General features: G+C 43.7%; 1 protein-coding gene and 1 long non-coding RNA gene across 3 annotated transcripts in view; one reads left to right on the plus strand and one right to left on the minus strand.

Moving 5' to 3' along the window:
• LOC309344071 overlaps positions 1-25,534 on the minus strand; it is a 352,998-nt gene that overhangs the window by 283,595 nt on the left and 43,869 nt on the right. The gene's annotated exons all lie outside the window — the stretch shown is intronic.
• BRINP3 (BMP/retinoic acid inducible neural specific 3) overlaps positions 1-25,534 on the plus strand; it is a 263,578-nt gene that overhangs the window by 154,107 nt on the left and 83,937 nt on the right. For both annotated transcript variants that reach the window (XM_081865868.1, XM_081865869.1), the window contains exon 4: positions 3,429-3,619. In XM_081865868.1, coding sequence (XP_081721994.1) covers positions 3,429-3,619 — 191 coding nt within the window. The remainder of the gene's footprint in view (positions 1-3,428; positions 3,620-25,534) is intronic.

A 25,534-nucleotide genomic window follows, 5' to 3' on the forward strand; every position in this document is an offset into this window, starting at 1 on the left:
CATCTATTATTACACATTATAAAAATACATGTTCCCAAGTCATATTTATGTATATTTAACTAAAGCTGTTACAGTATTATTCTAATGCCTCTTATACAGCATTTTGTGATTTGCATTTCTATTTAAATCGTTCCTGAAGTTGCTCCTAAGACCCATGCAGATTTAATTCATTATTGCAGCCTGCCATTTCCTAACTATTGTGCAGCTTCTTCCTTGTTGAAGTAGCCACAACGGGATTCTTTACCGATGCTAATTAAAAACAGCAAATCCCTCTTTGACGGCACTTTTGTTGTAGGAGTCAATTGGGTGATGTGACATCACATCTCAGTTCCTTGTGCATTTCCCTGCCTCATCCTTCATCCCTCCACACAAATTGGGTTCTCCCAGAAAGCATGTATTGCAGTGAGGTCACCACAATTGACTCTGTTGATGGGGTGGGTAAGTTTGGATTGCCACAGCTACCCGATTGGTCCCTCAGAAGCATGGGACCTGTTCGGGCCAATGGGGTTGCAGAAATTGCAACCCCATTGGGCGAATCACCCGCCCACCCTCCCTATATTTAGGGTCTGTGTTGACCTTGCTATACTGTCGTGGGTCGTCTGCTTTGGGGGCAAGGACCCAGTAGGAATTTTTCCCACTTGGCTGATTGGCTGGTGCCTTTGGGGTTTTGCCTACCGTGTAACAAATCTTCACAACTTTGTAAGGTTTGTTGTTTGGCATTGGTTAATGTGTGTGGAGGGGACGAGGCATGACTGTGACCTGTCCCTCTGATGGTTGCTGCATAGGTATTCCGTTAAAGGAATCCATCAGCTCGTCATGCATTTGCCCGACCCCTAAAAGGGGGATAGGGCCACGCAAGAGCCCCTGGGAGCATTCTGGGTGTGATCTTAGGGATCGGCACCCATCTCAATTGATCTCCCGGGGTGCTTACCTTGATGGACCTCTGCAACTGGCAGTTGTCAGTTCTGCTCCTGTCCAAGATAGTCTGGGACAGGTTCAGATAGTCTTAACCAATGCCTAAACAAACCAACCACAGCCTGTAATCAATAAAATTGTTTTTTAAAAAATATTTTTTATTAAGTTTCATCTTACCAAATTAAACACATCAAACCAATTAATCCAAATTATAAGAATACAAATCATATAATCCAATTATTTTCCAAATTATAAATTTTTGTAATCAATAAAATTGTGGCCAAAATTATGCCAAACCTCAAACTAAAATCTGAGTCATGTCCGAATTTATTTCTAGGCAGTTTTGGTGATCTTAACATGCAACAGACATCAGGGTGGGCTGACACAATTAAGATGATGTCATAGCCCATGCCTAACTACTGTATATTATGGCCTCGAAAAAATATTGTATGCCTGTGAAGAATTAAATCTAGACTCAGGAACAGGACTCAGGAATAGCTTGCACATTTCAGGTTTCACAAAGACATTGTAAAATACTATGCAAAGGTCAGTCTAGAGTATGAATGTCAATCTCTGCCCAGTGATGAATATCTGTCCAAGACAAGGGCATTACTAGAGTAAAGGCCACATAATCCCATGAACCAATTATGGAATTATACGGGACTTTGGGGTTTTGTTTTGTCCTGGTGAGCTGGAAAGAAAAATTAACTTGTACACACTTTCATTTTGCTTGTGGCAGCTGAGGCAGAACTGCCTCTAGAACGTTTGCAGATGTTTCTTACAGCTTGTAGGACTCACAGCTGTGTGGTTATGGTGCTGCATAATCTTTTTTTAACCCTCCCTCCTTTTGCTACACACTGTGATTAATCCTTTTTGAGTCCTTAAGACTCACAACCTTGAATAGTATTCCAAATCACGTCCATTTGTTAGCTAATGTTTAGATCATCTTCTAAGCCTATTTCACGCCTGTGGACTACGGCTGGCAAGAAAAGATTCATCCATGTGTCAAGTGTGGCAGAAGCATCTATTTGCAATTGTAAATTAAGTATTTGTTTGCAAGAATTAATCTCCAGTTTTCTCCCACATTAATCCTCATGTTAACTATTTCATCGTTTTACCTTTTGTGCTTGAGGATCGGTCACTGCCTTGTTTCCCCTCTCACACAACGTAATTGGGAAGCAATGGGAATAACAAAAGAGAGATACGACCTCTTCTCTGAATTTTGCAATGCACTCCTCCAACCAAAGAATGTTCACAAAACTGTCTTAAAAGAACAGAAATTCCAAAAAAAAGTGGTTAAGTTGTTTATGTACAGCAGTTAGGGGATGTGGGTGGTGCTGTGGTCCAAACTACTGAGCCTCTTGGGCTTGCCGATCAGAAGGTTGGTGGTTCAAATCTCCACAACCAAGTGAGCTCCCATTGCTCCCAGCTCCTGCCAACCCAGCTGTTCAAAAGCATGCTAGTGCACTCTGATTTCCATCATGGTGTTCCATTGTGCCAGAAGCGGTTTAGTTATGCTGGCCACATGACCTGGAAAGCTGTCTGTGGACAAATGCTGGCTCCTTCACCTGAAAGTGAGAAGAGCGCCACAACCTCAGAGTCACCTTTGACTGGACTTAACCATCCAGGGGCCCTTTAGCTTTTTAGCTTTTTACAGCAGCTAGGATTCTTTATGCATAAGAATGGAAAGATTAAGACATTCCCACCAAAGAAGAATGGATAAGTAGAGTTATGGACAATGCTGAATCAGCAAAGCTAACCACTAGAATAAGAGAATGATGATTGCTTTATGGAAGATGGAAGCCTTTTTCAGACTGTTTAAAGAAATATCACACTACGGTGAATTCGCAATGAGGATTTGAACTATGAGCAACAGAAGGCAGTAGAGATTACTGTATTATTGTTAGGATTTAAGAGAGGGAAGATAAGGTGCAGTAAGGGGGAGAAATAAAAAAACACCATGGAAAATGGGATGGGAAGTAGATAAAACGCTAGAAAAATCTGTTGTGTATTAGAAGGTTTACGTGAATTTTTTGGAAATGTAATAAAATATACCTTAAAAAAAGAATTTTTACAAAATTGCGCATTAGGGAAATGTGTCGGGAGCTTGTCCTACACTATACCGTCATGTGATAGACAAAAATCCCATGACTGCAATCATGGAGCAGGAATTCTAACAAAATGTGTACATAAAATGAATATATTAATGAAAAGAACATACAAAAATACAGAAACATTTTATTGGGTGAAAATGTTTGCAAAAAAATGTGCATTCGTAAAAATTGCATGCAAACACATATATTAGGAAAAAAATCATAGGAAAATCCTGATGAAGATTCATGATTTAAAAAAGAAATGCAAATTCCTGTAGAATTGTGAAGAAGTGAATTTAACAGTGGGGAAAATGAGAAACTTAGAGAACAAAAATTAACAACCCATCCATCTCTCGTTATGGAAAAATAATAATAATCATGGCAACTTTAACTGATAATGTTGTTATATTGCTTCTGCAGGAGAGGAGTCACTCACCATTTTTGTGGACAAGCGGAAGCTGAGTAAGAGATCGGAAGCAAGTGATCCCAGCATTAACAGTACCACAGTGACACTGGAAACACTACACCAACTGGCAGCCTCGTACTTCATTGACCGGGACAGCACCCTGAGAAGACTCCACCATATTCAGATTGCCTCCACTGCCATAAAGGTATAAAAAAAGTTCTCTGGAACCACGGGAGAAAAACTGAGTTATTTGTTTGTAATATATGTCTTTTACCTTGTTGGTTCTCCAAACGGCTCTGCAATATAAGTATGGCAATTCCAGATTACAGGTGAGGATTTATGGACCAGAACTCCAAGAGCCTTGTGCACAGACCCAGGCTTGCTCCAGATCTGTTAATATTTCTTCTGCTATCTCCGACTCCTCGTGGAGCCCACTCCAGAGAGTCCTCTGCTATCTCTTGTGGTGTTCAGAGAGCATATGGGACAAAAGAGGCCTCAGAAGTTCCAGAGCTCCCACAGTATTTTGGCTCCACCACCCAGGGATATTCAAAGGCCACCTGATGGATCCTTAAGCAGGTTTCAAGTTCTACTGAGGTGATAAACTTGTGTCTGGACTGTACCACTTCTGAGTACATGCAGTACACCCTGCACATGCATTCAGTTATATGAATCCCCACCTACGCCCTGAATGTGGTACAATCCATAGACTTAAACTTGCCAGTTCATTGAGAATTTGAGACAGGATTTGGACCAAAATCTCCAATACCATATCTGTAGAATACTCCAGCTCTCTGTAAAACACATTCTTCATTTTTTATTATTATAGCTGAATCATATACTGAGGGCCAAACTAGACAAGACACCAATCACTTTGTATTTGTGTTAGTGGCTTTTAAAATATTTAAGTATATTGCAAGTACAGAGACCCTGATTGTGGGGTGGTACGTTTCTTTTGACATGTTGCGCCCCACCCAGCATAGTCCCAGTTTGTGACAGGCCACGTGCACCTGCTCTTTGAATTGTTGGTGTGCGGGGGGTGAGAGCTCCCAAACTGTAGGCATGGGGCTCTCAATCTAGACTGGGATCACAGCAGGGAGAAAAATTGTTCGAAGCCCCCAGGCCAGCATCTCAATCTGGATTGGGGCCTCCTTGCCATTTACTTTTAGAAAGCTAATCATACTATTGCTAATTATGTGGCTGGTATCTCATCTCATTTGGTCCCATGGTTCCATCATCAGGGCTTAGCTAAAACCTTTGCCATGGAAGAGGATTTTAAGAGACAGATGGTGGTGAGTCCATTATTTCTTCCATTATCAAGGAACCTCTTGGCACCTCCATTCTGTACCAAGAAGGGTGTTTGTTTGCATGTATGAGGTGCAGAACAGGGTTGTGTATGCTGTGTCCAAGTGTCCACTGCAGAACCGAATTCCTCACGGGATCAGGCTGGTAGGTGTCCTTTCCGTGAGAAAACATCAAGTTAAGAGACAGGAATGTCTTACAACCCAAAAACTAGCTGTCTGCTTGTTGTATTGATTAGGGCTGCTGAGCTGGGACTTTGAGATCAGGTTGCATGCACAGGTTAGATGTTTACTGATAAATTTGGATGAAGCAAGATTGCCAAGGTACAATCTCAGTGCCATTTTACACATTCCACAAAGGCACACCCTGACTTGCCATTAAGTGTACACACTGCAGCCCGTCATGGCTTGCAGATGAGTGTCCCATTATGATACATTTTATTTATATTTTAGGAGTAAATCTAAAACAGGGGTGGCACTCACCAAATGTTGTTTGACACACATCATCCCCAGGGAGTTTGTCAGGAATAATGGGATTTGTAGTCCCAGCAATATCTGTAGGGCACCAGATTGACTGTCCCAGATCAAAAGCATTTTAGGAATGAAACAAGAGGAATGAAATGTGTGAAAGAGCCCTCAACTGCAAGTGTTTATGGCTCCTGCTTCTGTCCTGTTTATATTTCCTAACCAGCTGTGTGTAGGTCAATAAACCCAGATTCTGTGGTGGATAGTCTAAGGTTTTCTGCTCTTGTTGTTATTTACTTTACAATATATATAAAGCTATCAGCGTTGCTGGCTAAAAACAATGCATTTCAAAACTGAGGCTTTATGCACAAGTAATAGCTGCTTTGAGTTTCTTGATTGTAATAGTGAAAGATGCTTTGAAAGGAGAGTTGGGTTGTTGTTTTTGCATTTTCCAATTATGAATATTTCAGAACTTTGCATTCTATTTTTACCTTCTTACAACTAGCATCTAATTTATGCCATCATTATCATCACCTAAAACTGAGCCACCGAAAACCTGTCACACAGCTGTAGCTTAATTCTGTCAACATCCTCACTTTTGCTATGTATACAAATAAAAAAGGGCCAGTACACACACACACACACACACACACACACACACACACACACACACACACACTGTGCTTGATTACTCAACACTTGATGACTTGCAGCCAAATCGTTGAGCTGCCATTGTTGTAAAATGTTGTGTCTGAGGTGAGGTGAGGTGATGCAGACATTTTCCCTTTGGTGGTTTCACCTATGAGTATGAAACATTCAGTAAGGCCAATTTGCAATCAAGTGATGGGCATGTTTGAAGCTGCCCCAAGAAATTGTAAGCAGTTTAGCTTTTCAGATAGAGGCAGTAGAAATGTATACACAGCTGCTGGTGGAGGAAGCCTTTGTGTAGAATGGTAGTTGATGGGGTGCCAACATAATGGATTGGAGCTGCTTTGACACAGCATGATGCAGCTATGATATGGCTCCTGCGGTTGCCTGCATAGCCAGACATGTTTTGCAAAGAGGTCAACAATCACACCAGAGTCCAGATTCTAGCTACAGTTCACAGGTTCAACTGCAGGCAAGTTGGACAGATGGATCCTTTTTTCAACGCTTGTACACAAATTGCTACAGTCCTGGGAACTATTCCAGGAGCCATCTCTTAAACGATGGCATTGCCAAAGCTTGTAAGTTCATTGTGGTCACTTAATTTTGTTGTCTTGTAATGCTCAGTTGATGTACAAGGCAAGAACCGTACCCCCTCACATTTCCTCTCCAGGTTGTAGCAGTAAATGAGCCTGGTTTAGGTAGGCATGTCTTCTGAGCCCAATACATTCAAACAGGAAGCACTGTGAACTGTACCCCTCTCTACGCATTCATGAAACTGGGTAAACTAATACATGATGGGAATGCAGGAAAAACATACAAGCTCCATCACCCCTGGTTCATGGGAAATCAGGATGTTGCATCATATTGGGAGCCTACAAAAGTAGTAGGTGGACATTTCAGTGAGCATCTCTTGCTGCAAGGGTGCCCAGGATCCATCATTCTAAATGCTTATCATTTAGACAAAGTTTGGTGCTGATGCGCAGAATGAATCACTGGCTGAGATTCCTCAGATAGCCGGTTTAAGGCTTATTGCTCATCGAGTTCTGATACCAAGTGGCTCTGTGGTCTAAACCACTGAGCCTCTTGGGCTTGCCGATCGGAAGGTCAGCAGTTTGACTCCCCATGACAGGGTTGTTGAATGGTCTCTTTAAATGTGAAGGTTTATTATTGTTCCACAAGATGTGTATGGCCAGAGCAAAAAACGAGACCCGGTTTTACAGCTGTGAAACAGTATAGCAGGTGCTGCTAAGTTGTGTTAATTAAGCTGTGTCAGCAATTGGGTATAGTATATAAAGAGCAGCACCTAGCTCTCTCAGTACCCTGGGGGATGGGTTGGTGGTTGGGTCATGCTTGTTGATATATTTAGTGTAAAAGGAGTTTTTGTTTTTGTTATTAAAACCTTGATAAAGTTATTTTTGAGTTCCTTGTGATGCATGGTCTCCCCAGCAAGCTTTCTACAGCGCAACTAAACTGCAAATAGCCAACAAGGGTCAGCTCCCATTGTTTTGTCCCAACTCCTGCCAACCTAGCAGTATGAAAACATGCCAGTGCAGGTAGATAAAAAGGTACCCCTGCAGCGGGAAGGTAAATGGGAAGGTTTCCATGCGCTTTGTATTCCATCATGGTGTTCTGTTGTGCCAGAAGCAGTTTAGTCATGCTGGCCACATCACCAAAAACTGTCTGTGGGCAAACACCGGCTCCCTCGGCCTGAAAGTGAGATGAGTGCCACAACCCCATAGTTGCCTTTGTCTGGACTTAACCATTCAGGGGTCCTTTACCTTTAACTTTTACCTTACCGTAGACAAATGTGTTGTGGGCTATGACATGTTGCACTCAGTATGACTTCTCATCCCCGATGTGTGCATGTGACGGGAAGTCTGTAGCCATAACCACCTTGCCTTATTAGGCCTTCCAACATATGCATCGCTCTGTTTTGAAGTGGTTGCATTTGTTTTGTAAATCAATGGATACTGTGCCTGAGGGGCTTCACTAGCAACTTGCCATAAGCCTGAGGCCTATATTCAGTTTATGCATTCATTTACAAGAACAGACAACCTGCCATGTTGGAAACATGAAAGAGCTAACATTGTTAGGCTTCTGTGGCCAATGCGAAAGCTTTCAGGCAGAGGAAAATGTTTCAGTTATAGGGAAGATTTTTCTTTTGCTAACGGCTTTTTTTTTCCTCTCCCCCCCCCCCCCGCACCTCTACACCTCATTGTTTTGTCTTTTTGATTAAGCTATAGTATTTTGTGCCAGACATGGCCTTCTGTTTATTTGTTTTAAGGGAGTATTGAGAAAAATTTCAACTTTGCATCCTTCATGTCTGTCCATTTAGCACAATTATCCATGCTATTTCCTGCAGCAAGGGAGCCTTGTGTATCAATGGACTCTTAACGGCATGCACTCCAACATTTCGCCAATGAAAATAAAGTAAAGGTAAAGGTACCCCTGTCCGTACGGGCCAGTCGTGTCCGACTCTGGGGTTGCGCGCCCATCTCGCTTAAGAGTCCGAAAACACTTCCTGGTCACGTGGCCAGTGTGACAAGCTGCATCTGGCGAGCCAGCGCAGCACATGGAAACGCCATTTACCTTCCCGCTAGTAAGCGGTCCCTATTTATCTACTTGCACCCGGGGGTGCTTTCGAACTGCTAGGTTGGCAGGCGCTGGGACCGAAAGACGGGAGCGCACCCCACCGCAGGGATTTGAACTGCCGACCTGACGATCGGCAAGTCCTAGGCGCTGAGGTTTTACCCACAGCGCCACCCGCGTCCCTTCCAATGAAAATGGGGACATCCAATAATGCTAATAATAATTTATACTCTGCCCATCTGACTGGGTTGCCCCAGCCACTCTAGGTAGCTTCCAACATATAAAAAACATAATAAAACATTTAAAAAACTTCCCTATACAGGACTGCCTTCAGATGTCTTCTAAAGGTTGTATAGTTACCTATCTCCTTGGCTCAGGGGTCATATGACTCTGTACCCTCTAACAATTATCTGATGAAAATAGGGACATTCTAAGGAAAAACGGGACATTCTGTGATAAAATCAGAAACTGGGATGGCTTCTGTAAAATTACATACTGTAGTGCCTTGCATGCATAAGAAGTTCCCTAATGAATCAGACCAGAGGATGCTGGAAGAGATACAAACAAGTATCTTCTTCCTACAAGGACCAACCCGATGTCTATATAAAGTCAAACACCCCGTATTTTGAGGTCTACTGATTCTGATCCCATCATAATTCATAGCCAATGATATCCTTATGGCATGGGATGGAGAAGAAGACTTGGTTGCATGCAGAACCATGTATTGCAAAGAAAGCAATATGCCCCCAAACATTTAATATATCCCAGTCATTTCTGTCTAACTCCTTTCATTTCTTTCTTTCTTTCTTTCTTTCTTTCTTTCTTTCTTTCTTTCTTTCTTTCTTTCTTTCTTCATTTTCTGTTGGCGATACCAGATATTTAGATTGTTATACTTGTTTCAGATGCTGTGACGACAATATAATGCCATGGAACATGCTGTTCTGCCATGAAAAAGGAAGATATATTTTTATTCTGTTATTTCATGGGCTTTCAGTTGCCCATTCCTGGCCCAAAAGCATGGAAACTGTGGCATGAGCAGGCTAACAGTTAGGTGCCATTTGTGTGTGTGTGTGTGTGTGTGTGTGTGTGTGTGTGTGTAGGGAGTGCAGGAGTTCATAAATCAGTAGCCACTAACCTTTTTTTTGGTTCATGGTTGCATTTGCAAAATACACAAACTGTTGTGGGTATCTTGCACACACCTGCATGTACTCTGCAACCACTCACACTCTCTCCCTCAGTTGGGCCTGAAAAAGGCTTTCTGTTGACTATAATAAAAGGCTTCTTTCAAGAGGGACAGGAGACATGGCCCTGTGGGCACCAGAAGAGGACTCTATGGGCACATGTGTTTCAGTGGATGCTATGTTGATGCCCTATTACTCAAGTAATGGATTCTTTAAAGCCCAGAATTTTCATGAAGACCTATACATAGTTCCACAACTAGCTACTTTGTATGCAGACATCAGAGGGAGTATAATTGCATTCCCCCCCTTGTAAGCTTTGAGGATACCGAAAAAAGCATTGCTCATTTTCTCAACTTAACTTTTTGACGCTGGTCTTAATTTGTAACAATAAGCAGTGACTCAGATATTGCAGATAACAGTGAAATTAATCTGTTTAGAGCTGTGTTTGCTTCTCCCCTCCCTTCTCTAGCCTTTATATGTTAGCCTATTTATGAGGAATTTATGCTGAGTAAAATTTTCCAGCTGAAATCTGACATTTGAAGCTATATTGATCTCTCGGTGCTGGGTGAAAGGAATAAATAAAGCACATTAATTCAAACATCATAATTTACATCCTCAGTCACCGTGTAATTGTAAGCCCTATGGATCTGAAAAGGAAACTAAATGCCCTTCTAATAATTTGGAGGCTTTGCAGCTTTTAAAAGATTCCAAATCCTATATTGATATACTGGTTAAAATTAATCTGGGGTTTTGCAGTTGGAAAATGCTTTTCAGGCAGAGCATTGGCAGAGGAAAAAGACTGGGGTGGCTGCTTTGGGATTATTGAAAAATGACTTAATTGCTATTTTATTTTATTTTTTAGACAAATGATTAACTATTTAGCCAGGGTTTTCTTCCTTTTCCCTCCCTAGCCCACAGACTACTGAGAAACCTCCTTTTCTACCCTTCCTATCATTTCCACGCAACATAACTGATTTATATTAATACCATGCAAATCTGCAAGGTAGGGGATCAGGAGAAGGGCAGTAGCTGGAAATGGGGATATTTCTGCCTTGCTGAAAATTGGCATTCCATGTTTGAGGTGCTTATCTGCAAAAATGAATGTGTAACATTCACAAAAGCAGTGCTTTCTGATTGGTTAGTTTGCAGCCCGGCTATAAGCCTGAATGGCTGCCTGCCCAAAGTGTTGACAGACTTGCTATTACTTAATGTCTTCCATTATTCCCATCCAAGTGCTGAGCAGATTGCTGCTGCTTATCCTAGATCTCCATCTCAAAGCTGATTGGTTTCATATTTCTCATCATTTCACCCTGTCAAAAGGTCGACTGGCTTGCTCTTGCTCTTTGGCGCTGGGTCAGAGGACCAAAAAATTGTGTGTCCTTTCCCATCCCGTGCAACTGACTTGCAGCCCAATCTTATGACACACTCGGCCTACGGATTGCAATGGACTTAGTTGTGCCAGAGGATCACAACAGCACGCTCTACAGTAACTCGCCGCTTTTCTTTCTGAGGTTTTGAAATAATGCTTGAAAACGTTTGCTTTATTTGCAACATTTCTCTGAAGAAGCAGAGCATGGCTGCTCTAGAATACAAAAAAAAAACCAACGTTTGCATCTCTAGTTTGGAGATAGGAGCCTTGTGTGGAACCTGTAGTTAGCCTACACATCCATGGCGATACTTTCATATGCATCCAGTCAGCACTCAAAATTTGCCACACACCTTACCTGTACAGTCATATCTCGGGTTACAGACACTTCGGGTAGTACATTTTTGGCACTCGCACATGCACAGACACACTTAAATCGTGCTTTGTACATGCGCCGAATCACAAACTGTGCGTGCGCAGACGTGGCGCTGCAGATTGCAAACGCTGCAGGTTGTGAACGTGCCTTCCACACGGATCACGTTCACAACCCGAGCATCCACTGTACTGAAGCATTGTGGGGGGTGGAGAGATAGTGACTTGCCTAAACAACCTACTGAATGCATAGTGGAGATGAATCTCTTCTGTTCATTTTTATTGTTTATTTTATTGTTTCTTTGCTTCATTTCCGCCAATGAAAACATGATGAAAGAATATATTGGCATTAAGGACTGGTGTGTGTGTGTGTGTGTGTGTGTGTGTGTGTGTAGAGACTAGCTAGTTATGTAGAATACAGGTAAGGTAAAGTATAGGGATGCGGGTGGTGTTGTGGTCTAAACCACTGAGCCTCTTGGGCTTGCTGATCAGAAGGTCGGTGGTTCGAATCCCAGCGCTCTGTCCCAGCTCCTGCCAACCTAGCAGCTCGAAAGGATGCCAGTGCAAGTAGATAAATAGGTACCGTTGTACCTATTTATCCTGTACCGCTGTACAGGAAGGTAAATGGCATTTTCGTGCACTCTGGTTTCTGTCACGGTGTTCCAGAAGTGGTGTAGTCCTGCTGGCCACATAACCCGGAAAGCTGTCTGTGGACAAACACCGGCTCCCTTGGCCTGAAAGCGAGATGAGCACTGTAACCCCATAGCCATCTTTGACTGGACTTAACCATCCAGGGGTCCTTTACCTTTTACCTTTACCTATATAGAATATAAAAGGGCACTGCTGGCAAATGTTGGGATATGCCACACTGGAAGATGGGCTGGTGAATGAACCCCTGATCTTCTGAGTATGCCGACATCTCCATGTCTGACTTGGAACAATGCTTTCTTAGCTCCTGCTCTCCAAAGCCTCTTGTCCACCTGAAATATGTTGATGGCATCTTTATTAACTGGACTAATGGACAGCAGGTACTTGAGAAGTTCTACAAAGACTCCAGTAACTTTCATCAAACACACATAGTGTGTTCTGTACCCAGTTTGGAAACAAAAATGGGACAACACAGGATTTGCATAAGTTTTGCTTCAGAGATAAGATTAGGTAATTCAGAAATAGAGAACCTGGAAATATATTTGAAAGCATCTCTAGATCATAGCACAGGCAGAATTTGAACTTGAGGCTTCTTGATTTGCAGCTCAGATTCAGTGCCACTACATCTCAATAGTTTTGCTAGGCTTGAATGCTGAGGATCAAACCATTGTCAAATCATAGATATTATTTTCTCTCAATAAATAAATACATAGCTAAGGAATGAGGGATAAACCCAATGCCTATTGTCATTGTTATTCCTTATAACTGGTGCTATTTGACCATGTTTTATAGCCAAATATCCTATCCCTTGGCCATCAGCTGAATAGTAACAGTGTCATAGACAACATTTCATAACATTTTTTTCATGAGACATTTCAATTAATTCCATAATAAAATGGATTTTCTTGCTACATCATCCTTAAAAATGCCTGCGCTGTAAGTCATTGTTTTTCTGGGCAAAGTCAATTGAACTGTGAATGCGATTCAATTGCCATTGATCTATTCAGTAACCTTTGTTCTCAGAGCAGAATTCCACCAGCCTGGATATGTAGGAACTTGTATTACCATTTCACCTCTGAGATACTGAAGCTAAAGAATAACTTTTCTTCTGATATCTTTCTTTCCTTCTTTTTTTAACCTTCAAACAATTAGAATTGTGTGTAGGCAAAACATCTTGCCTCCATAAGTGTAAATGTCTGTAGCAAGTAAGGTTGTGCACTATTGTGGTCAGATAAATGCTCCATAGTGGTGGTGATCATTATCTGTGTCATTTGGGGTGGAAAAGAACAAAACAAAACACAACTCTTTCCTCCTGCACCCAGATAAATGATTTGGGATGATTATCACACCTGAACTAAGCAAGCACAGGGGCGAGCTTATTGGTTAGGCCATGATTTGTACACATAACATGCCATTATATGTGTAGTTCCTCATCTAAGCTAGGCATATGTATATTGAAGAGTTCATTTTGAGTGTGTATGTTTTTATCTGAAGTGCTGATTGTGTTCAATGGAGGAGGAGGAGAAGAAGAAGAAGTACCGCAGAAGAAGTAACAAGCAGAGTTGCAACCTCTGGTCAGAAACCAGTTTTACCAGTGGACTATTTTGAATGAAGATTGGTTAATAGGTCAAACCCATCCTCTTGCAAAATTGCTTGTTGACTGATCTAATCATGACCCCCCCCCTTTACTTCCCTTCTCTCTGTGCTAAGGATAGTCTTACCCTTTGTTAATCCTTTTGCATCTCTCCTCCTTTGTTCTCCTTAATCCAGTACTACCTCATGCATTTTCTAGAGCAAAGGTGGGGAGCTTGCAAATTGCCGGTTGTTTTTCAATTCTCACCTGTAATGGTTCTAGGGGTTGCTCGTGCGTAAACCGGTGCAACGCCTGGCTTGGTTGCCTGAGTGAACCTTTTCTGTCCGGACAGCTACTCAGCCGTGGCTGTCTCAATCGCTGGCAGAATCCGTCAGTGGGCGTTTCTTGAACTTCTTCCAGCAAAGAAGCTCTTTGACGCCTAGTCTCCTCCTACTCTCCCTGCGCGGAAGCCTTCTGCGCAAGGAGGGTGTAGGCAGCGGAGGACCCTTACTCTCCCCGCTGGTCCCTGGCAAGGAGTCATGGGACCGCCTCGCTGATTCCCCCACCTGCCCCCCTTCTCCACTGGTGCTACGCTGATTCTCTTCCCCAGAAGATGGGCTGCCTCTCCCCATCCCGGGACGCTCTCTGGAACCCTTCCGGAGCCCGCTCTCTCCCTCCGGCCCTGATGGCAGTTCCCTGACACCACCAATACTAGACAATATGGTCACCAGCCAGGGATGGTGGGAGTCATAGGTCAGCAACCTTTGGTGGGTCACAGGTTCCCCAGCCCTCCTATACAGCTAAATATGGGGAAACACCCCTGTATACATCTATGTACTACGTAGATGTGCTACATAACTCACTTCCTCCAAATAGCTTAGAGTTATCCCATTTTATCCTCTTGCAAGGCAAACTAAGGGATAGTGCTTTGATAATTTCCTTTCTTTCAACTTGAAGCCATTGGTTTGAGTCCTACCCTGAAGAAGAAGAAGAAGAGGAGGAGGAGGAGAAGGAGTTTGGATTTGATATCCCACTTTATCACTACCCTAAGGAGTCTCAAAGTGGCTAACAACCTCCTTTCCCTTCCTCCCCCACAACAAACACTCTGTGAGGTGAGTGAGGCTGAGAGACTTCAGAGAAGTGTGACTAGCCCAAGGTCACCCAGCAGCTGCATGTGGAGGAGTGGAGACGCGAACCCAGTTCACCAGATTACGAGTCCACTGATCTTAACCACTACACCACACTGGCACTCAGAGCAGGAGAAACAAGCTTGCTCCATCTTCCATGTGATAGCACTTAAGATATTTGAAGAGACTATCATACCTCCTCTAGTTTCCTCTTTGTCAGGCTAAACATACTTAGCTCCTTCAAACTTTCCACATAAGGCTCAGTTTCAGACCCTTGATCATCTTGGTTGTTCTCCTCTGCACACGTTCCACCTTATCAATATCTTTCTTAAATTGTGTCACCCAGAAATGGACACAGTATTCCATGTGTGGTTGGACCAAGACAGAATAGAGTGGTACTATTACTTCCCCTGAGCTGGCAGATGAGTCCGCTATGCACCTGCTACAGAATCTCTGCATATAGCAAAGAGTTCTAGGGCTTATGCTCTGGTTATGCCCCCTAGCCCAGTCTCCTGGGCCTTGCTGTCACCCCACATGAACAGACAGCCTGCCTTAGACCCAACACTCCCTTGCAACTGCTCATTGCATTGGAAGATAGGTACTGGTTGACAACTTGTGTCTCAGTAAAACTTTTTTTAGGCGTTTATGGTACCAAAGTAGTAGGTGAGTAACAACGGACAGTGATCCTGGATAATCTGACTGTTTCACTGGAATCTTCTTCAGCACAACTACAAAAGAATTAAAATATGAAACAATGACCTGTGTACATGAAAACTATATAGACTTCACACATAACAATCCATATGCTACAACTACAATAAGAACAAATGTACATACCCCTTAGATTTGTCCAGGCTTCAACATGATTGTTTAAAAACCTTATCACATGATCCAAATATTATCATAAAGCCAGCGGACAAAGGGGGTGGTATTATCCAAAATATTCAGCAATACATCATGGAGGCTAGGAGGTTGTTATCCGATGTAAGGTTTTATCAGTAAATATCAAAAGATCCAAAGGATTCCATAGCTATCATCTTAAAGACAGTCTTACAACAAGCATATAGCATCAGAATCATTGATTAGCCCACAGGATAGCATCTATTACTTTGTTTCAACCATAGACTTATTATACTTCTACGGACTTTCAAAGACTGACAGACGTGTGTTCAATTGATTTCAACTATATTAGAGAATTTACAAGTGCACAGATTTTGTTTTTGTTGTACTAAATCATGTATATTGTGTTGTTTCTCTTGATAATAGCTTGTTCTGCCCACCAAAGAAACCAAATTCTCTCATACTTTACCAGGGCAGAATGAGCTGAACATAGTAGATATGGGTAGGGAGTTGGTTTAATTAATTTGAAGTCCCTCCTACCTTTTCTGTCCCGCCTGTGCTCCCCCCACCCCACAAAAGGTTGGTTCCTCCTGTCGGTACCTTAGAATGATTAGTTTTTTTTCAAGTCATCCCCTCTTAAAGGTAAAGGTAAAGGTACCGCTGCCCGTACGGGTCAGTCTTGCCAGACTCTAGGGTTGTGCGCTCATCTCACTCTATAGGGCAGGAGCCACCGCTGTCCGCAGACACTTCCGGGTCACGTGGCCAGCGTGACAAGCTGCATCTGGCGAGCCAGCGCAGCACACAGAATGCCGTTTACCTTCCCGCTGGTAAGCGGTCCCTATTTATCTACTTGCACCCAAGGGTGCTTTCAAACTGCTAGGTTGGCAGGCGCTGGGACCAAAAGACAGGAGCGCACCCCGCCGCGGGGATTTGAACCGCCGACCATGCGATCGGCAAGTCCTAGGCGCTGAGGTTTTACCCACAGCGCCACCCGCGTCCCATCCCCTCTTAAACAGCATCAATAAATGTGTTTTATTATCCAGTGTGTATTACCCTTTTGAATTACATCATCTGATGACTAATTGATGTTTGACTGAAATTACAGAATCCCAGTTAGCACATTCAAGCCTTCTCTTGGGCCTGTGGTTCAAAACAAGCACATTTGCAATGCAATGCGGGGTTTGGCTTGAAAATATCTGATATACTTTGAATGTTCCAAACAGCTCCAGTTCGCTGAGCTGCTCACAGGTGTGGGGAAACTCAAGGCGAGATTGCATCAACTCATATACTTTTTACTTGCGATGTGTTATGAGTTAAGGCGGGGTGTGGAAGATGCGTGGCTGCTGCTTTTCGGAATCAGACATGCTTCTTGAAATTGATCACTTCTCCTCATGGTCTGGCAACAGGACCGAATTAAACTGAAAGCTGATTTGCATCTCCGTTTTTGAGATGTTAAAAAAAAAAGTGCTGTGCTGAAGGTTTCTCCTGTGCCTTTTGTAACCATTTCCCTGTGCTGGCCCCGGGGGAAGGTACCGTGGGTGTAGGCAGAGTCCACACGAAGAGGGGCGAGGTCCAAGACGGGGAGCCGGGCGGGGAACAGGTACGCTGGAACAGGAGGCCGAGCTGGGAACTGGAACACCGGATAGTCAGGAACAGGAGGCCAAGCAGGGATCAGGAACACAGGAAGGTCCAAAGCCAACAACGACGTTGCTCCCGCAACCTGGGGCCAGGCTGACTGGGCTTTTATCCTCTTCTAAGGCCGGGGGCGGTCCCGGCCCCCAGGAGCCCCGCCTCCTCTGGCCTTAAGGCGAGCACTCCTCCTGGGGGCAACCAGTTCCCTTCGCCTCTCTGCCCTAAGCCTCTGCAGATCAGGAGAGGCCGAAGGGTTACTGGGCCCTGGAGGAGGCTCACCTGTGGCCACTGAGTCGTCAAGCCCCTCTGGGGCCAGAAGGGCTTCACCTGGGGCCAGCTCCTGATGCTCTATCACAGGTGCAGGCTCTTCAGCATCTAGGCCTTGCCCCAGTTCAGCCGGCCCTGGAGGCGGGGACTCCTGTGCAGGCTGGGATTCCTCTGGTTCATCCTCTGAATCGGAATCCCAGGCCATCACATTCCCATCAATTTATGAGACAAGCATTTGCACCAGAAAATTATTAACGTAGAGAAGAAATGTCAGTAAACTTACCACAGGTGGGCTGCAGGGATTTTTGCATTCATTTTCAAGGTGTTTGTGTGTAGGTGTCCTTTCTTCCATTCTACAAACCCTTTCCCCAGTGTTCTGACCTCGGCAGCCTTCCCAGGTGCCCACATTGCTTGCAAATGCCATATTATCCTCAGCTGGGCTTTCTTGTAACCCTGGGATGTTCGGGAGACTGCCTACTGTGCACTTGACATACTTTCATTGTTTTTCTTTTAAGTGCAGTCCATTTACTTTTAAAGAAATCAGTGTGCATTTTTTTTTAAGATAAAAGGAAGGACTTCCCTTAAAAATGAAATCTACAGTAGTACTGATGTAATATTCTCTGTAGCGGGTCTCCCATGTTTCCATTGTTTTAATTAAAACTCATGGGAAGACATCAGTTTCCCCTATGGGCCTTTTCCAGATCAGGAAGTGCAGGCACCTGGGGAGGCTGCAAAGAGCTGGAGAAAAGTTTAATGGAAAGGAAAATATGCACCCCACCCATGGCTACCTGACACTGATAAGGTAAACTCAGCCGTGCACCCACTGAAAATTCTAAAGAAAATGTTGTAGGGTTTTTAAAAAAAATAAAAATAAAAATCTAAAGTGCCTTGAAAAAGAGGCCAGGACAAATTATAGAAGCCTCTTCCACAGGAGAAGTAAACTTTTGATAAATTGGGTGGTAGACTTCAGCAAAGCACTACAAGAAATCACAGCAAAGTGACTTTTCATTACTTACCTACATGGCGAGGCCAGTTTGTTTTATCTGTGTTTTACTGCTGGAAGGATTGCACTCTTAATCTTACAATATTTGCCTGTACACCACAATAATATTTAGCATTCTTAAAAGGAAAAGGAGTTTCAGTGACTGGCAGTGGTTTTGCACAGGTCTTCAAAGAGAAGCAAAGCTCTAGGCAAGAATGTTGATTAAGTTGTCGTGAAGAAGTCAGGGATACAGGAGAACTGTCCCAAAATTATTTATACCATATTGGAAGTACTATACATACATAGTACAGAATTAGCATTGTCCTTCATTTTGAGTCACTTTTATTGAAGCATGTTTAAAAGCAAACATTTCTATTCCTATCCAAAAAAAGGCAGTGTCAAGGATATTTGAATAAGCAACGTTTGGCATAACACGAAATGATCAGTCCACTATGTTGGCTTTTCCAGTTAGTATATGAGGGATCTCAAGAGAAATTGATATATGATATATGATATATGATGAAAGGTCACAGATAGAAGGACAACTTTAAGGCTAAAGGTTGAGTGGTTTCTGAAATGAAAGCAGTCAGACATGTCCTTCTTGGCTGAACAGACAAGAAGAAGCAAAAGGATAAGTTATTAAATTATGGCTCAGCTATAATGTAGCCATCACAAAGTGAGTTCACTTTCACACAGGTTAATGAGACAGTGTTCAAAGAAAGGCAGCTCTGCCAAAATGGGCAATGACACTACTGGAAGAGGAGTGAGTACCAGTGCAGACATGACAAGAGACTGTCAGGGACTGAATTGATGAAGAGGACCAGGGGGAGGCACCAGCCGGGGAACCCCTAGGGATGCCTCAAAGGAGGAAGGCTCAGAGCCCGGAGAGTGGTGATGGGACACTGAGGACAGGTCAGAGGGTGATGGGAGGGGAGGGGCAGAATGCTAGGATGTTGAAGAAGGAACAGGCTTGAGTGAGAGAGAAGAACCAGATGCAGAAAGCAGTACAGACTCAGGACATGAGGCAGAGAAGGAGGGGACAGAGGCTGTAGAAGCATCCATGGAGCTTGCCTTTCCTCTTGTAGTAAGCTCCCCTCCCTGCTTGTCTCCAGGGTCATGAAGAGCTTTGTGTGTGGCAGAACAAAGAGCACAGGTGGCCCCTCCCTAACATAGTTTAAGGCTGCTTGGGAGACATCCAGATGGGGAGGAGACTTAGGGGGAAGGAGGAGGCAAAGACCTTTAGTCCTGGCAACTGTTTCACGGGGGCCAGTCCTGTTTGCAGGCATTACTGCCTGGTATGCTCTTTTCTTGAATGAAGAGCTAACTTTTTCTGTTTGTCTCTGCATCTTGAGTGCTGACCTGCATCTGAACCAGCCCTGACAGAGACTGAATACTGGAGGCTGCATGTAAAACAAGGATCAATTATTTACTTTTGACACACCTTTGAGAATGAAACAGGGGTATCATTGCAAAATGAAAATGCTGCTTAGGTATTGACACCCTGGTTTTAAGCATATTTAAGTTGGAAGCAAGTCCCACCACATTCCACAGGGCTTACTTCCAAGTAAATGGGGGTCGGGTTGGAAGCGCCATTATGCCAGATTTCATCTCATCTATTTTTCTGAATTTGTGAAATGCCCAACATTATGAAAATAGGTCTCTGTGTGGAGGGGAGGGCCTCTCTGTGGCACTGCACATCTGTGGTGCACTGTCAAAGATGGCAGGGAACTTTTTGCCCCCACCAGTGTTTCCCCAGATGCAAGCACTTGCATGGGAGAAATGGAAGTTAGAGATTGAAGTCTATGGCTCAAAGGACAGCAAGTTTCTTTTGCCCCATAGAATATAGAGGGAACCACCACTCCATTTGCATTGTCCTTTCCTAGGTAGTTGTGGTTGTTTTATTTTACTAGCACTGTTACCATTTTAGTTATTGTCAGGGAACTGCCCTTGGTTCAGGAGGGAGAGAGGAAAAGACGGATGGATTACAGAGAGCCCCCAAAGATCGTGGGAAGCAGCTCCTCCTCAGAGGAGGAGAGTAACCATACCTCCAGTGGAGAGGAGTTTCAGGGCTCGGAGGAGGCGAGGGGGTGCCAGGGCACCTTGCCTGGACAAAGCGGGGAGGAGAGAGGTCCTCCGTTACCCACGCCCTCCTTGCACAGTAAGCTTTAGCGCCGAGAGGGGAGGCGCAGACTGGGCATCAAGAAATTACTTTGTTGGGGAAGGTTTAAGGACCGCCCACTCACGGATTCTGCCAGTGAATGAGCCAGCCACGGGAGAGTGGCACTCTGGACAGATAAAGTTTATTTTGGCATCAAAAGCAAGGCTTCACAGCCGAGCAGGGAGGTATTTGCCTACTTGCTCTTGAGCAACCCTTTGGAACCTTAACAGTTATGTTTTACTATTTTTATCACTTATTTTCTCTAATGGTTTATTTTATTGTCTCCCTCCATTGAATCTGTCTAGTTTTGTTCTCTCGTTCTGTATAGAATTCTGTCCATTTTTTTCCTTCTTCCCATTCTCATTCTCCTTCTCTCCCTCCCTTCAAGAGGTGAATTCTGGTGCCACAGGTGTGACCCAGCCGAGGTAAGGTTACTACCCAGTTTTGTGTCAATGTGCCAGAATATGATGGAAGCAAACAACTGCAGATCAAACATGAAATATTACATCTTATGACAGAAATAGGGCAGAGGAACACTGAGGGCATTAAAGAAAGCCTCCTAAGGCACAGCTGTCATTGAGCTTGCGAAAGGAGAAGAATAAGAAAGCTGATGGACTTCAAGATGTTTGCGAAGCTACTAGTAACAGGAGGGTCTGCAGAAATATGCAGGCATACCATCTTTGCTGCACATTTAATGACTACCGTGGGGTGAGAAAGCGGCAAAACTAGAAAAATAAAAACCAATATCTCCAAGGGCAATATTGCCCGCTGATATCACAAAAATTCAGTCTTGCCACATGGCTGAGAGGCAATTACTTACTGCACATATAATCGGGTCATTATCACTGTGGTTCTGAGCTTTAACTTAGTGGAAACTGTCGGCATTTCCTCATTAATGCCAAACGTTAAGAGCTTTATTTCTGGGAATTGAAAACCCTGCTGCCCAAGACAACCTGTGCTGTGATAATCTTTGGAAACAGCTCACTTGGGACTCGCTCGCCTGTCTCACATCAGCCTGCTTTATGCTTCTTTTGTTATTGGCACTGAGGGGGTGCTATACAGGAGATAGGATATTAAGCAAGTTTGCTTTTGATTGTTTGGCAGGAAAATTGAGGCTTTGCATTATTATTATTTTTGCTGTGCTCTCGGTGCCTTCTCCAATACTACTGTCTGGAATATCAGGACCAGGAGTGTAGGGGACCATGTTTCCTAGCTTCTTCCCAGTCTCAGGCCTACCCTGGCCAGCTTTGTGCTTTATTAAGCCCATGCCTCAATGCTGCATTAAACCTTGAAGCACCTTCGCCTCTCAGAATGCAGAGGGGCCATCTCATTTTTCCTTTCATAGGGATTCTTCTAACCTAGGTGTGCACTATTTTCAATCTTCATCAGCCATGTACAGAGCCCAAGAAAAGTTGCAGCTTAAGCACATGTGCTGTAGAGGATGAACAGGAAGGTAAGTAATAATAATAATAATAATAATAATAATAATAGAAATAATAAATAAATTAAATGTTATTTATACCCCGCCGTCCCCGGCCAGAGCCAGGCTCAGGATGGCTAACATCAGTAAAATTGCAGTAAAAACATAATGGGGGGGGGGGGACACCAATTTAAAATACAGGTTAAAATGCAATTTAAAACGCAACCTCATTTTAATAGTAGCCCATAGATCAAAACCATAAGGGAAGGGAAACATAAGGGTCAGACTGAGTCCAAACCAAAGGCCAGGCGGAACAGCACTGTCTTCCAGGCCCTGCAGAAAGATGTCAAGTCCCGCAGGGCCCTAGTCTCTTGTGACAGAGCGTTCCACCAAGTCAGGGCCACTACTGAAAAGGTCCTGGCCCTAGTTGAGACCAATCTAACCACCTTGTGACTTGGGACCTCCAAAATGTTGTCATTTGTGGACCTTAAGGTCCTCCATGGGGTATACCAGGAGAGGTGGTCCCATAGGTATGTGGGTCCTAGACCGCATAGGGCTTTAAAGGTCAAAACCAGCACCTTAAACCTGACCTTGTACTCCACCGGGAGCCAGTGCAGTTGGTAAAGCACTGGATGAATGCGATTTCGCAGCAAGGACCCCGTGAGGAGCCTCGCCATGGCATTCTGCACCTGCTGGAGTTTCTGGGTCAGCTTCAAGGGCAGCCATGCATAGAGCGAGTTACAATAATCAAACCTGGAGGTGACTGTCACATGGATCACTGTGGCCAGATCAGGGCGAGAAAGGTAAGGGACCAACTGCTTGATACGGCGGAGACGGAATGAACTTTGTGCTGGCCAGAATGTTCTCTTGCACGCCAAACCTGCTGTCAAATCCTTCCAAGTCCAGAATGTCTGCATTCTCAAGAAGTAGCCCCACTGTGACGAAGGTGACTTTTGTAAGAGCAGAGACATGGCCATACTGGGGGTACAGATGAACTCTGTTTCACACTGAATCAAACTAATGCATGGGCGTGGGACATGGACTAACCTCATCTCACACTACTGTGTTTCCTGGCCATGCCCACCCATCCATCCCCACCAGCTTCGCAACGCACATGTTTAGATATCAACTGCTATTAAAACTATTGCAGATGAATTAAATATTCATGTTCAAATGCAATCTACTCTGCATAGTCAATGCTGGCACAAATTATAGGGAAGGACTCTTGTGTCTGTTTCCCAGAAGCCCCAGCCCAGCCCCAGCTGGAAACAAAGGGCTGTAGTCAACATTAGAGTAGACACATGGAAAGGAATAGATGTGACTAACTTAAGTCCACTAATGTATGGAAGTGAGAGCTGGACCATAAAGAAGGCTGATCACCGAAGAATTGATGCTTTTGAATTATGGTGCTGGAGGAGACTCTTGAGAGCCCCATGGACTGCAAGAAGATCAAACCTATCCATTCTGAAGGAAATCAGCCATGAGTGCTCACTGGAAGGACAGATCCTGAAGCTGAGACTCCAATACTTTGGCCACCTCATGAGAAGAGAAGACTCCCTGGAAAAGACCCTGATGTTGGGAAAGATGGAGGGCACAAGGAGAAGGGGATGACAGAAGATGAGATGGTTGGATAGTGTTCTCGAAGCTACCAGCATGAGTTTGACCAAACTGCGGGAGGCAGTGGAAGACAGAAGTGCCTGGCGTGCTCTGGTCCATGGGGTCACGAAGAGTCGGACATGACTAAACGACTAAACAACAACAAATCTCTCTCTCCATCTCTCTCTCTCTCTCTCTAATTTTTTTTTGTTTTGTTTTACAATTAAAAGTACTCATTTTTACATCCTTAAAATATGAACAACTTCCCTTCTTCTCTTTGAATTGATGACAAAACTGGGTTTATGTATATAATGTATGTATGTATTGTTTCTGTTGGGGTTTTTCGCATTTAAGAAACAGAAGGGGTGTCACGGCTAAAAGGGCCGCTGTTTCTTTAATGCGAATAAAGCTGGGTCAGCATGACTCAGCAGCCTGCAGCAGGTTTTATATATAAAGTGAGAAATGTTAGTTTGTGCTGTGGCTGGTGTTTGGGTTGGTTGCTGGTGTGTTTTGCACAAAGACTTTTAAGAATAAAACTCTGCAAGGATATTCTCGTGGACTCTTTTTGTGCCGACAAGGAGACAAAGGGAGGTCAGAACCCTTTCCTCTTTTTTTGCTTTTTACAAACACTGACACTCTTTCCATGGTTCATTTTACATAACATAAATCCCTGCATATTTTACAGAAACCATACCATTCAGTATTCCATTATTACATCCATCAAAACTTATTTACACTGTTGAATTTATCTTAATGTTGCCAGCATTTTCAGCTGTACACAGTTATTTTCCATATATTCAATAAACGTTTTCCAGTCTTCCCTGAACGTATGTTCTTCTTGTTCTCTTATTCTATATGTTAAGTCTGCAAGCTGTGCTTATTCTGTCAACTTGAGTTGCCATTCTTCTTTGGTTTGGACCTCACTCGTTTTCCTTTTTGGGGCTAACTTAACATGGGGTGCAGTAGTAGCATACAAAAACAACCTTTTTTGACACTTGAATTATCCTCAACAGGGTTTGGGTTTTGGGGGGGAAGTACTTTTAAACATTTTTTTTCAATTCATCATGGATCATTTCCCAGTACTCGTTTACCCTTTTACAAGTCCACTGCATATGAAAACAAGTTCCTTCAACCTCTTTGCATCTCCAGCACTTTTCTGATTCAGCCTTCAAATAAGATCAGTTAAGTCCACTAATTTCAATGAATCTACTGTGAGTAGGATTAATGAGGGTGTTATGTACTAAGCTTGGATCCTAGAACAAGAGGCAACCCCTGACCGTTAAGTCCAGTCGTGGACGACTCTGGGGTTGCGCCGCTCATCTCGCTTCACTGGCTGAGGGAGTTGGCGTTTGTCCACAGAGAGTTTTTCTGGGTCATGTGGCCAGTGTGACTAAGCCACTTCTGGCAAACCAGAGCAGCTCACGGAAACACTGTTTACCTTCCTGCCGGAGTGGCGCCTATTCATCTACTTGCATAGCTTACAGCAAAAAGCAGGCAACAAGCCAAATAAGTAGTATTTGGCAGAAGCCACACTCTGCAGTGCCATAGAAACAGTGCTGGTTGTGATATATGTCAGGATGCAAATAGGCCACTGCCTTCTTACACCCCTTGCTCCTTCTCATGCTCACTGAATGAATGCCCAGCTGAGTGTAGTTGATCACATGACCCTGTTCCACCCTTCCGTGCATGAGGGAGTGTTCATTTAGACCAGGACTGTCCCAAGATATTTTGCTGCCTGAGGCAAAGGACAACACACACACAAATTCCATATACAAAAGAAGTTAAGATTGGCTGTTGAATCTGTCTCCAGCATTATGCACTAAACCTGAAAGCAACAGGGTAGCTTAACAGATAGAATATGGGCTGCATGGCACAACTCTTCACTGTCCCTCAACATCTGCTGCCTAAGACAGCTACTAGACTTTCCCTAACAGTAGGGCCAGCCTGGATTTGGACAC

This window comes from Podarcis erhardii (genome assembly GCF_964252035.2).
Source record: "Podarcis erhardii genome assembly, chromosome: 6".
Lineage (NCBI taxonomy): Eukaryota > Metazoa > Chordata > Lepidosauria > Squamata > Lacertidae > Podarcis > Podarcis erhardii.